The following is a 13,924-nucleotide window of genomic DNA, read 5'->3' as shown; positions in this document are numbered from 1 at the left end:
GGGGTGCCTGGGTGGCTGTGGGTTAAAGCCTCTGCCTTTGGCTTAGGTCATAGTCCCAGGGTCCTGGAATCAAGCCCCACATCGGGCTCTCTGCTCAGCCGGAAGCCTGCTTCCCTTTCTCTCTGCCTGCCTCTCTGCCTACTTGTGATTTCTGTCAAATAAATAAATAAAATCTTTAAAAAAAAATTTAACTTTCTCAATGTAATTATTTACTTTTAGACTCTGTGTAGCAATCCAAGAAGCCACCCAATTAAGAACACAAAAAGCACATTTGGAAAACCAGACCAGAGAATTACACGCAAAGTGCAAGGAATTAGAAAATGAAAAATATGAAGCTATTGTAAGAGCCAGAAATAGCATGCAGCTTTTAGAAGAAGCTAACCTTCAAAAAAATCAGGTAAGAAAACTAGTAAACATGTTTACAAACAATGTAATACTGAACTTTCACCCATATGACCTAATAAGGGAGTCAATAATTACAGAATGAACACATGATGTTCATTATTATTGAACATATTAATGAACATCATTATTGAACACAATGATGTTTCCATTAACAGACATAGTTTTCATAGTAAGAATTAATCATAAGACGTGATAAAACGGGGGCACATGGATGGCTCAGTTAGACGAACATGAGACTCTTGATCTCTTGGTCATGAGTTAAAGCCCCATGTTGAGTATAGAGATTACTAAAAAGTAAAATAAAACAGAGTATGATAAAATGTCAACCCTTTCCCAAAGCTTTCATATCAGATTATATGTCTCCAAATCTTATGTAAATAATCTTTATCTTCTATAATCTCATACTTGAAAAAATCTGCTATAGCACTTTATTGCAGTATACCCTATATTTTATTCGGTTGAATCAGATTAATCTTACTCATCTTTATTTCCCCTTCATCACCTACATAATTACTCTAATAGAGAAGAAGCTTAATTGGGAATTAAATTAAGCTGTAAAGATTTATTAACTGGAGGGTGCCTGGGCAGCTCAGTCATTTAGCATCTGCCTTCAGCTCAGGTCATGATCCCAGCATCCTGAGATCAGGCCCCACAGCAGGCTCCCTGCTTCTCCCTCTCCCATTGCTTGTGTTCTCTCTCTCGCTGTGTATCTCTCTGTCAAATAAATCAATAAAATCTTTTAAAAAAAATTTATTAACTGGAACTTTCATGTCACTGGTTTTTTATTTGTTGTTTTTTTTTAACCCTCTAACAACTGTGATTCCTGTGCTATCACTTATTATAGGTTTTTTTTTTATCACCTCCATATATATAATGGTATATAGTTCAAAGAGTTCGGTAAGTGGATAGATTTGTTTTTAATGTTCTTGCCACCTTTATTTAGAGATCACTAAATCATTACTTCATTTAACCAACATTCATTGAATACCTAACATATTATGCATAATTACTGGGAAATATGGGGAGTACATAGAAAATACTTTATTTATGTTTCCTTTTTTACCTAATAGAGGGCTTTCCAAGAGGGCTGTCAAAAACAAAACAACCTATATAAGTCACATATTAAGCTAATAAATAAAAAAATAATATTCAAATCTGTGAGAATGCAAAGGTGCTTATCATGCCTTTCAAGCTAATAATTCCATCTGTGAGTTGAATACTGTCTCTCAGAATGGTTGAAAGGCATAGCATATATGCTTATATATAAATGCCTTAAGTAGAAATAATAATGAAATAATTAATAAGTAGAAAGAATGTGCTTGGGAATTGCTCTAAACTCTTAAGTTAGCTAGAACAGTTCAGAGCAAGACAAAATTGTTTACCTTTCCCCTCTGAAGCCTCATCAGATGAGCATTGTTAATTTCAGGTCACTAAAGGTGAACATTTTGTATAAAACACAATGGACAGAGAAGTAGTGATATTCATTGCCTATCCCTTAAATCCTTTCACTCAAGTCCAAAGTCAACAGATCCGTAAAGAGGCTGTTTATGGCTACAGTATTAAGCTCCCTCCTGGCCTACTGTATAGTTATTATAGGACTCCCAACTTCAGTTGCTTTTTCCAAAACGTCAAGGATTCTCACCACTGATTAGACATGAAACACAACCTATTATCATTCTTTTATGATGCTTCCCTATTTCTTCATTGTCCTATTCTCTCCCACAAAGTTATTCATCAAAACAGCAATTACTGTATAATTTACAATAGCCAGGGTATGGAAGTAACCTGGTGCCCATCCATATATGAATGAATAAAGATGTGGTGCTTATATACAATGGAACATTACTCAGTCGTAAAAAGAATGATATCTTGCTATTTACAACAACAACATGGATGGACCTAGAAGATATAATACTAAGTGAAATAAGTCAGGGAAAATAAATACCGTATGATTTTATTCGTGTAAAATTTAAGAAACAAATGAACAAAAAGAAAGACTGTTAAATATGGTGAACAAACTGGTGAAGGGAGAGCAGGTGGGGGAGAAATAAGTAAAGGGGATTAAGAGTACACTTATCATGATGAGCACTGGGTAATGTATAGAACCATTGCCTATGCTAGCTCGGTAGAGCACACAACGCCTTGCTAGCTCCGTAGAGTACACAACTCTTGATCTCAGGGTCATGACTTCAAGTAGGCACGGAGTCTACTTAAAAATAATTAAATAAATAATGATTCTAAAAAAAGAACTGTTGAATCATTATATTGTACACCTGAAATTAATATACCTCCCTATTCTATTTGAATAAAAACACAGTTAATCCTCATTAGCTTACCTATTTAAGCAGGAGGAAATTTGTTAAATGTTTTAAAAAAAACAGATGGGGATGGTATCTTTGGAAGGTAATGGGATCAGAACACAGGGCCACTTACTATGTAATGATTAAAAAAGAGAGATTCAGTCATACCTAAAATTGGAGCAGTTCCAGGCCCAGAAAGGTATTTGTAGGGTTTTTTTGTTACTATTTTTTAATTAATTTATTTATTTTCAGCATAACAGTATTCATTATTTTTTGGTTATTTTTTATTTAAACTCAGCCAACATATGATATGGTACATCATTAGTTTTAGATGTAGTGTTGAGTAATTTATCAGTTGCGTGTATCACCCAGTTTAGAAAGATATTTGGTCTAGAGATGTAAATTTGAGAGTTGTCAGCATATAAATGATATTTAAAACCAGAAGACTGGATTAGACCATCAAGGGACAGATGGAGATATAGGACAAAGGACATAAGTATTAGGTAGTACAATTTTAATTTTTTTAATTCAGTTTTTATTTTAATTCCAGCATAGTTAACATACAGCATTATATTCATTTCAGGTGTGCAATATGTTAATTCAGCAATTCCATACATCATCAATGCTCTTCATGTCACATGCACTTCTTAATCCCATCACCTTGTTTCACCTACACCCTCACCCACCCATCTTCCCTCTGATGTGTAGTGCAATTTTTTTTTTAAAGATTTTTTTTATTTGAGACAGAGAGAGTGAGAGAACACAAGCAGGGGAAGAGGGACAGAGGGAGAGGAAGAGTGAGAAGTGGATTCCCTCCTGAGCAGGAAGCCCAGTGCAACTCAGGGCTCAATCCTAGGACCCTGGGATCATGACCTGAGCTGAAGGCAGATGCCCAGGCACCCCAGGTAGTATAATTTTTAAAGAAGTTCAGGAGAAGAGGAAGAAACAGCAATGTAAACTAAAAAGGAATGATCAGTGAATAAGGAAGAAAACCAATACTGTGGCATGCTAAAAACCAAATAAGGAAAGTAAAACAAGGAAAAGAGAGTAATCAGTTATCTCAAGTGCTACTGATATATCAAATAAGATAGTTATTCAAAATTGACTCATGAATTATTAATGGAGACTATGGATGGTGAAAGCCTGATTGGAGTTGGTGTAGTAGTATTGGAGATGAGCCAGCACAGACTTTAGAGGAGTTTTCCTCCAGAGAGAAGCAGAGAAATGGGTTGTGAATGACAACAGAACTGGGATTATAAGAGTATTTTTTTAGCTGGGAGAGGAAAATGATTGGATAAATAGAAACATCAAGGAGTTAGATGACAAGGGACATAATTTGAATAATACCAAATAATGGAAAGGAAGGGAAGTCCAAGAGATTTTTTTCCAAGACTTTAATACCTAGACTTGATGACATTTTTTACAGGAAAAATTGAAAAATAACTCTTAAGATTTCTAGGTATGGCCCTGGCTGAAATAAATACCAGAGTAAAATAATAAAGGTTTAGGACAAGGTCAGGTGAGAAGGTTAGGAAAAATAAGTATCATTCATAACAGGCAAAGATTCCAAGTGGAGATTTCCCAGAAGTGTAGAATAAGATGTTTGCTTTCAACAAAGTGATTAGTGGACAAGTTTTTAATCGTTTACTATGTTATCTTTATTAATAATGATGTGATTTATAATAACATCAAATGATTATTTTTCTGAAGGCTCTACTTGAGGAGAAGCAAAAAGAACAAGATATAGAGAAAATGAAAGAAACGGTCTCTCGGGTTACACAAGATGCTGCCATAAGAATCAGGAAAGAAGTAAGGAGTCTTTAAACTTTAAAATTATTTAAAATTCAAAATTTTACAACCTAACAAAATTTTACAACCTAACAAAATACTACCTAAGTTTTTGCCTAATGGACCTAGCTAATTAACTGTTAGCGAACTGAACCAATTGTGCTGAATTTCAATTAAAAATCGTCTCAGGCTACCCCTACCATTTGAGCTAGAATGGGGCTGAGGTAAGGACAGAGGAGGTTGAGGTTGAGATTGAGGAGAGAGAGGTTTAGGCCAGGAATATCATGATGATAAACACATATGAAGTGTAAAGTTAAAAAGAAACCTCAATAAAGAAACTCAAAATGCATAAGAAGTAAGAGAAGAAAACCTACCATTTGCTTGCAGAATCTTAGAGCAGCTTAAGACTGGAGAAATCTGGTTTGACCTCTTTTTTTTTTTTTTTATTGGTAAAGAAACTGAAACCATAAGAAGTTGTTGACTCACTCAAAATTATATACAAATTAAAGCCAAAATTTAGAGGCACCTGGATGGCTCAGTTGGTTAAACGACTGCCTTTAGCTCAGGTCATGATCCTGGAATCCCAGGATCAAGTCCCGTATGGGCCTCCCGGCTCAGCAGGGAGTCTGCTTCTCCCTCTGACTTTCCCCACCTTGTGCTTTCTCTTATTCTCTCTCTCAAATAAGTATCTTTATTTTATTTATTTTTTAAAGATGTTATTTATTTATTAAAGAGAGAGAGAGTAAGGGAGACAGAAAGAGAAAAAAAGAAGGAGCAAGGAGAAGGACAGAGGGAGAGGGAAGAAGCAGACTCCCCACTGAGCAGGGAGCCCAATGTGGGGCTCAATGCCAGGACTCCAGGGATCATGACCCAAGCTGAAGGCAGACAGTTAACTGACTGAGTCTCCTAGTTAAAACCAGGAGTTAGACTCATACCTTCTGCTCTACTGAGCCAGCATTGTTTTGATCACATCATGCTGGCACTTGTACAATGTGTGAGTTGTGTTGTTATTTTCAATTCTCTTATCAAGACTAAATCTGATATTTTTATGTAGACCTAATGAATTGTTTCTTGGTTTGACTTATGCAAATTAAAACTGGGAAGTGTGAGTTTACTTTCATATATTTTCTTTCATATATTTACTTATACAAATTAAAACTGGGAAGTGTAAGTTTGCTTTCATGTAAAGAAACAAGGAAAACATAACATCTGTTTGCCTTTTCTTTTGGTATGGATATGAATCAGTTTGTAAGTGGTGTGGTAAAGTTTGAAAATGTATTGTGAATTGTAGAGGAAAAAAAAGAAAAACCCATTTTAAGGATCAAAAGTAAATAACTTGCTTTAAGGTTCTACCTTTAAGAAGTAGCAGAACTAGTTGTAAATACAAGTCTATTGTTTCTTCAGCTCTTTTCTCAATCACTGTGAGAAATTGTTTCCCTTTAATTTTATATTCTTTTGTTTTTAGAAATTTTCAAACCCATAAAAGGTTAAAAGCTGTACAGTGAACACTTGTTTGCCCCTTACCCAGATAATTATTAATGTCTTGCCACACCTGTCCCATCTCTTTCTATACATACACACACTCTTTTGCCAAACATTTGGACATTGACTGCAGGCAGTACGACACCTCACTCCTGATATTTTGGCATGTTTTTCCCCAGAGAAAGGATATTTTTCTACACAACCACACCACTATTACCATATCTTTAAAAAAAAAATAAATATCACTTTAAGCTATACTCAAATTTCCTCAGAATATCCTCATTAGCTTTTTGTTATTTTTAAATCCAGAGTCCAATCAAAATTTATGTAGCATTGCATTTGACTGCTGTCTCTGTAGTCTCCCTCAATTTAACCCAGTGTTCAATCAACAAAACTAAAAAGCAACCTATGGAATGAGAGATATTTGCAAATAATGTATCAGATAAAGGGCGAGTAACCAAAACCTATAAAAAAAAATATTAGGGCGCCTGGGTGGCTCAGTTGGTTGGACAACTGCTTTCGGCTCAGGTCGTGATCCTGGAGTTCCGGGATCGAGTCCCGCATCGGGCTCCCAGCTCCATGGGGAGTCTGCTTCTCCCTCTGACCTTCTCCTTGCTCATGCTCTCTCTCACTGTCTCTCTCTCTCAAATAGATAAAATCTTTAAAAAAAAAATATCAAACTCAATACCCAAAAAATAAATGACTTAAAAATCATTACAATTCCACTAGCAAAAAATACTATTTTAACATTGTCCTCTGAATTTTCATTTAGTTACAGATTATTAATGATGTAGCTATCTATGAAACAAAAAATTCTGGAGTTGTATACATCAACCTTCAAATAGTGCTAAGCCTAGAAGATAGAAAAGTGAGGAAACTTTCTCTTTCTACATACATAATTCTGCACTGTGTGAAATTTCAAAGAATAGCTATTATTTTCATTAACTAATTTTAAATAAGCCATAATATCTTATAGAGCATGTAGTATAGCCTCCTTATATCCATTTATTATTTTAATGTATATATATTATTATTATTATTTCTCCCCATAACACATACCCTTTCCAATGACCATCAATCTGCTACCCCATCCCTTCAACCCCCCTCTCTTCTGGCAACCCTCAGTTTGTTTCCTATGATAAAGAGTCTCTTATGGTTTCTCTCCCTCTCTGGTTTCGTCTTGTTTCATTTCTCCTTCCCTTCCCCCATGGTCCCCTACCCTGCCTCTCAGATTTCCTCATATTAGCAAGATCATATGATAATTATCTTTCTCTGATTAATTTCAAGTAGCACAATACCCTTTAGTTCCATCCACATTGTGGCAAATGACAAGATTTTATTTCTTTTGATGGCATAGTATTCCATTGTATATGTACATACCATATCTTCTTTATCCATTCATTTGTTGATAGACATCTAGGCTATTAACATAGTTTGGCTCTTCTGGGCATTGCTGCTGTAAACATTCAGGTGCATGTGCCCCTTCAGATCACTACCTTTGTACCTTTAGGTTAAATACACTATAATGCAATTGTTGGGTTGTAGGTTAGCTCTGTTTTCAACTTTTTGAGGAACCTTCATACCATTTTCTAGAATGGCTGCACCAGCTTGCATTCCCACCAACAGTGTAGGAGGGTTCCCCTTTATCCTTATCCTTGCCCAAACCTGCTGTTGCCTGGCTGGTTAATTTTACCCATTCTGACGGGTGTGAGATGGTATCTCATTGTGGTTTTGATTTGTATTTCCTTGATGCCGAGTGAGGATGAGCACTTTTTCATGTGTCTGATGGCCACTTGGATGTCTTTGCTAAAATGTCTGTTCATGACATCTGCCCATTTCTTGATTGGATTATTTTTTCTTTGGGTGTTGAGTTTGGTAAGTTTTATAGATTTTGGATACTAGCCCTTTATCTGATATGCCATTGACAAATATCTTCTCTCCTGTCGGTTGTCTTTTGGTTTTGTTGAAAGTTTTCTTTGTTGTGCAGAAGCTTTTGATCTTAAGTCCCAGTAGTTCATTTTTGCCCTTGCTTCCCTTTCCTTTGGCGATGTGCCTAGAAAGAATTTGCAGCAGCTGAGGTCAAAGAGGTTGCTGCCTGTGTTCTCCTCAAGGATTTTGATGGATTCCTTTCCCACATTGAGGTCTTGCATCCATTTTGAGTCTATTTTTGTGTGTGGTGTGAGGAAATGGTCCAATTTCATTCTTCTGCATGTGGCTGTCCAATTTTTGTAACACCATTTGTGGAAGAGACTGTCTCTTTTCTATTGGACATTCTTTGCTGCTTTGTGGAAGATTAGTTGACCATAGAGTTGAGGGTCCATTTCTGGGCTCTCGATTCTGTTCCATTGATCTGTGTGTCTCTTTTGCACCAGTACCATACTGTCTTGATGATGACAGCTTTGTAATAGAGTTTGAAGTCTGGAAATGTGATTCCACCAACTTTGGGTTTCTTTTTCAACATTCCTCTGGCTATTTGGGGTCTTTTTAGGTTCCATATAAATTTTAGGATTATTTGTTCCAATTTTTTTTAAAAAGTTGATGGTATTTTGATAGGGATTGCATTAAATGTGTAGATTGCTCTAGGTAGCATAGACGTTTTCACAATATTTGTTCTTCCAATCCATGAGCATGGAATGTTTTTCCATTTCTTTGTGTCTTCGTCAGTTTCTTTCATGAGTACTCTATAGTTTTCTGCATACAGATTCTTTGCCTCTTTGGTTAGATTTATTTCTAGGTATCTTATGGTTTGGGGTACAATTGTAAATAGGATTGACTTCTTAATTTCTCTTTCTTCTGTCTTGTTGGTGTATAGAAATGCAACTGATTTCTGTGCATTGATTTTTATATCCTGACAATTTACTGAATTCCTATATGAGTTCTAGCAGTTTCAGAGTGGAGTCTTTTGGGTTTTCACATGAAGTATCATATCATCTACAAAAAGTAGAGTCTGATTTCTTCTTTGGTGATTCAGATGCCTTTATTTCCTTTTGTAAGACTTCTAGTAGTATATTGAATAGCAGTGGTGATAGTGGATAGCCCTGTCATGTTCCTCACCTTAGGGGGAAAGCTGTTAGTTTTTTCCCTGTTAAGAATGATATTCACTGTGGATTTTTCATGGATGGCTTTATGGTCTTGAGCTGTGTACCCTCCATCCCTACACTGTGACGAGTTTTGATCAAGAGAGGATGCTGTACTTTGTCAAATGCTTTGTCAGCATCTATTGAGAGGTTCAAATGGTTTTTGTTCTTTCTTTTACTAATGTTTTGTATCACATTGATTAATTTGCAGATAATGAGCCAACCTTGCAGCCCAGGAATAAATCCCACTTGGTTGTGGTGAATAATCCTTTTAATGTACTGTTGGATCCTATTGGCTAGTATTTTGATAAGAAATTTTGTATCCATGTTCGTCAGGGATATTGGTCTGTAATTCTCCTTTCCAATGGGGTCTTTGGTTTGGGGATCAAGGTAATGCTGGCCTCATAAAATGAGTTTGGAAGTTTTCCTTCCATTTCTATTTTTTAGAACAGTTTCAAGAGAATAGTTATGAATTCTTCTTTAAATGTTTGGTAGAATTCCCCTTGGAAGCCCTCTGGCCCTAGGGTCTTGTTTGTTTGGAGATTTTTGATGACTGCTTCAATCTCCTTACTGGTTATAGATCTGTTCAGATTTTCTGTTTCTTCGTGGTTCAGTTTTGGTAGTCATACATCTCTAGGAATGCATCTGTTTCTTCCAGATTGTCAAATGTGCCCACATATATTTGCTCATAATATGTTCTTACAATTGTCTTTCTTTTTTGTTTTTTTAAGATTATTTATTTATTTATTTGACAGAGAGGTCACAAGTAGGCAGAGAGGCAGGCAGAGAGAGAGGGGGAAGCAGGCTCCCTGCTGAACAGAGAGCCCGACATGGGCCTTGATCCCAGGACCCTGAGATCATGACCTGAGCTGAAGGCAGAGGCTTAACCCACTGAGCCACCCAGGCGGCCATAATTGTATTTCTTTTTTTTTTTTTTTTTTAAGATTTTATTTATTTATTTGACAGAGAGAGACCACAAGTAGGCAGAGAGGCAGGCAGAGAGAGAGAGGAGGAAGCAGGCTCCCTGCTGAGCAGAGAGCCCGATGTGGGACTCGATCCCAGGACCCTGAGATCATGACCTGAGCCGAAGGCAGCGGCGTAACCCACTGAGCCACCCAGGCGCCCGTCTTTTTTTTTTTTTTTTAAGATTTTATTTATTTATTTGACAGACAGAGATCACAAGTAGGCAGAGAGGCGGCAGGGGGAGTGGGGGTGGGGGGAGCAGGCTCCCAGTTGAGCAGAGGGCCCGATGCGGGGCTCGATCCCAGGACTCCGGGATCATGACCTGAGCTAAAGGCGAGGCTTTAACCCACTGAGCCACCCAGGCGCCCCCATAGTTTTATTTCTTTGATGTTGGCTGTGATCTCTCCTCTTTCATTCATGATTTTATTTATTTGGGTCATTTCTCTTTTCTTTTTGGTATGTCTGGCAGGGGATTTGTCAGTCTTATTAATTTTTTGAAAGAAACAGCTCCTAGTTGTTTTGTTGATCTGTTCTACTGTTTCTTTGGTTTCTATCTCATTGATTTCTGCTCTGATCTTTATTATTACCAGGTTTAGGTTTCATTTTTTTTCTTCTCCAGCTCCTTTAGATGTAGAGTTAGGTTGTGTATTTGAGAACTTTCTTGTTTCTTGAGAAAGGTTTGTATTGCTATATACTTTCCTCTCAGGACTGCCTTTTGCTATGTCCCAAAGATTTTGAACAGTTGTGTTTTCAGTTTTGAATGTTTCCAGGAATTGTTTTAATTCCTCTTTAATTTCCTGGCTGACCCATTCATTCTTAGTAGGATGCTCTTAGCCTCCATATATTTGAGTTCCATCTTTCCTCTTGTGGTGGAGTTCTAGTTTCAAAGCATTGTGGTCTAAAAATATGCAGAGAATGACCCCGGTCTTTTGGTACCAGCTGAGACCTGATTTGTGACCCAGGCTGTGATCTATTCTGATCTATTCTGGAGAATATTCCATGTGCACTAGAGAAGAATGTGTATTCTGTTGTTTTGGGATGGAATGTTCTGAATATATCTGTGATGTCCATCTCATCCAGTGTGTCATTTAAAGCCTTTATTTCCTTGTTGATCTTTTGCTTAGATTATCTGTCCATTGCAGTTAGGAGGGTGTTAAAGTCCCCTACAATTACTATATTATTGTCGATGTGCTTCTTTGATTTTGTTATTAATTGGTTTATATAGTTGGCTGCTCCCATGTTAGGGGAATGGATATTTAAAACTGTTAGATCTTCTTGTTGGACAGACCCTTTAAGTATAATATAGTGCCTTTCCTCATCTCTTATTATAGTCTTTGGCTAAAATCTAATTTATCTGATACAAGGATTGCCACCCCAACCTTCTTGTGTTGTCCATTAGCATGTTAAATTGTTTTCCACCCTCTCACTTTAAATCTGGAGGTGTCTTTGGGTCTAAATTGAGTTTCTTGTGGACAGCATATTGATGGGTCTTGTTTTTTTATCCATTCTGATTCCTTATGTCTTTTGATTGGAATATTTAGCCTTTACATTCAGGATAAGATATGAATTTAGTGCTATTGTGTTGTCTGTAAGGTGACTATTACTGTATATTGTCTCTGCCTCCTTTCTGATCTGTTACTTTTAGGCTTTCTCTTTGCTTAGAGGACCCCTTTAAGTATTTCCTGTAGGGCTGGTTTGATCTTCACAAATTCTTTTAGTTTTTGTTTGTCCTGAAAGCTCTTTATTTCTTGTTCTATTTTCAATGACAGCCCAGCTGGATATAATATTCTTGGCTGCATATTTTTCTCATTTAGTGCTTTGAATATATCATGCCAGTATATCATATCCTTTCTGGCCTGCCAGGTCTCTGTGGATAGGTCTGCTGCCAGTCTAATATTTATACCATTTTAGGTTATAGACCTCTTGTCCCGAGCTGCTTTCAGGATTTTTTCTTTGTCACTGAGACTTGTAAGTTTTACTGTTAGATGACGGGGTGTAGACCTATTTTTATTGATTTTGAGGGGGTTCTCTGTACCTCCTGCATTCTGATGCTTGTTTCCTTCCTGGAATTAGGGAAGTTCCTGCTATAATTTGCTCCACTATCCCTTTTAACCCCCTCTCTCTTTCTTCTTCTGGGATCCCAATTATTTTAATACCATTTCATCTTGTGGTATCACTTATCTTTCAGATTCTCCCCTCATGATCTAATAGATGTTTATCTCTCTGTTTCTCAGCTTCTTTATTCTCTATTATTTTGTTTTCTATATCACTAATTCTCTTTTCTGCCTCATTTATCCTATCAGTAAGAGCCTCCACTTTTGATTGCACCTCATTAATAGCTTTTTAAATTACATCTTAGTTAGATTTTAACTTTTATTTCTCCAGAAAGGGATTCTCTGATATCTTCTATGTTTTATTCAAGCCCAGCTAGCATTTTTATAATTGTCATTCTGAACTCTAGTTCTGACATCTTACGAAATGTCCGTATTGATCAGGTCCCCAGCTGTCGGTACTGCTTCTTGTTCTTTTTTTTTTTTTAAGGTGAGTTTTTCTGCCTTGACATTCTGTCCAGAATAGAAAAGAGTAGATGGATGAGAGAACAAAATGCTAAAAGAGTAACAACGACCCCAGAAAAGTATACACTAACCAAATCAGAAGAGACTTAAATCTGAGATGAAAAGAAAGAAAAAAAATATGTATCTGTGATTAGGATGGTGAATAGAACAGAGCCACACACTTGATTTTCAGTGTATTTTGGTCTGTTAGAAGAAAATGCCTCCCAAAATGTTAAAGAAAAAAAATATATATTAAAGAAATATATATTAAAGAAAAAAAATATATATATACACACCCATATATGTATATATATATATATATGTCCCAAAATGTTAAAGAAAAAAAAATATATATATACACACCCATATATATATACATATATATGTATATGTATATATGTACATATATATGTATATATATATGGGTGTGTATATATATATATTTTTTTTCTTTAACATGAAGGGATGAAATATAACTGTAAAGATGAAAATTAAAAAACATTTTAGGGGCACCTGGGTGGCTCAGTCATTAGGCATCTGCCTTTAGCTCAGGTCGTGATCCCAGGATCCTGGGATTGATCGCCGCATCAGTCTCCCTGCTAGTGGGAAGCCTTCTTCTCCCTCTCCCACTTCCCCGGCCTGTGTTCCCTCTCTCGCTGTGTCTGTCTGTGTCAAATAAGTAAATAAAATCTTTATAAAAATAAAAGAAAAAGAAAATTTAAAAAGGTTTTTAAAAAGGAATAAGATAAGTTGGTTGAAAAAAGAGAAAAGAAAAAGAAAAGGAGAGAATGTGATCAGGCTAGAGACTAGAACAAAACCATATGTTAGATTTAGGGTATATCTGTTAGAAGAAACTGTATCCCAACATTTTAAAGAAAGGAAGGCTTATATGTGTACAAAAAAATAAGGTTAAATACAATGAAGGGATAGACTATGACTATAAAAATAAAAATTAAAAAATATTTTTAAATGGTATTGATAAGACAAAATCAGTAAAATAGGTTAAAATAGGAAAGAGGAAACATTAAAAAAAATAGAAAAAGAAAAAAATAACCAAAATTTTAAAAATTTTACTTTTAAAGATTACAGAATCATGGGAGAAAAGCCATGAATTCTATGGGCTATATTCCCCTAGGACTGGTGTTGCACTGTTCTCATTGATCGGTAAACTTGGTCTTGGCTGGATGCTCTTGCTGATCTTCTGGTGGAGGGGCCTACTGCAGGGATTCTCAAATGTCTTTGCCTGAGGCAGAATTGTACCACCCTTCCCTGGGGCCAGGCTAAGTACTCTGCTTGGGTTTGCTCTGGTAGTCTTTTTGCCTTAAAACTTTCTGTACAGCTTTGGAGGATGAGA

General features: G+C 36.3%; 1 protein-coding gene across 7 annotated transcripts in view; it reads left to right on the top strand.

The window, feature by feature from the left end:
- Positions 1-13,924, top strand: part of SCLT1 (sodium channel and clathrin linker 1) — a 179,390-nt gene that overhangs the window by 89,731 nt on the left and 75,735 nt on the right. For 6 of the 7 annotated variants that reach the window (XM_013053898.2, XM_013053899.2, XM_045066435.1 and 3 more), the window contains 2 exons: positions 220-397; positions 4,416-4,514. In XM_013053898.2, coding sequence (XP_012909352.1) covers positions 220-397; positions 4,416-4,514 — 277 coding nt within the window. The remainder of the gene's footprint in view (positions 1-219; positions 398-4,415; positions 4,515-13,924) is intronic. The other variant, XM_013053900.2, reaches the window with a different exon arrangement.

The sequence above is a fragment of the Mustela putorius genome, unplaced genomic scaffold (assembly GCF_011764305.1).
Source record: "Mustela putorius furo isolate JIRA1106 unplaced genomic scaffold, ASM1176430v1.1 tig00003866_pilon_pilon_pilon, whole genome shotgun sequence".
Taxonomy (NCBI): domain Eukaryota; kingdom Metazoa; phylum Chordata; class Mammalia; order Carnivora; family Mustelidae; genus Mustela; species Mustela putorius.
Note: the sequence above shows the minus strand (reverse complement) of the source record. Positions and strands in the feature narration are given on the sequence as shown.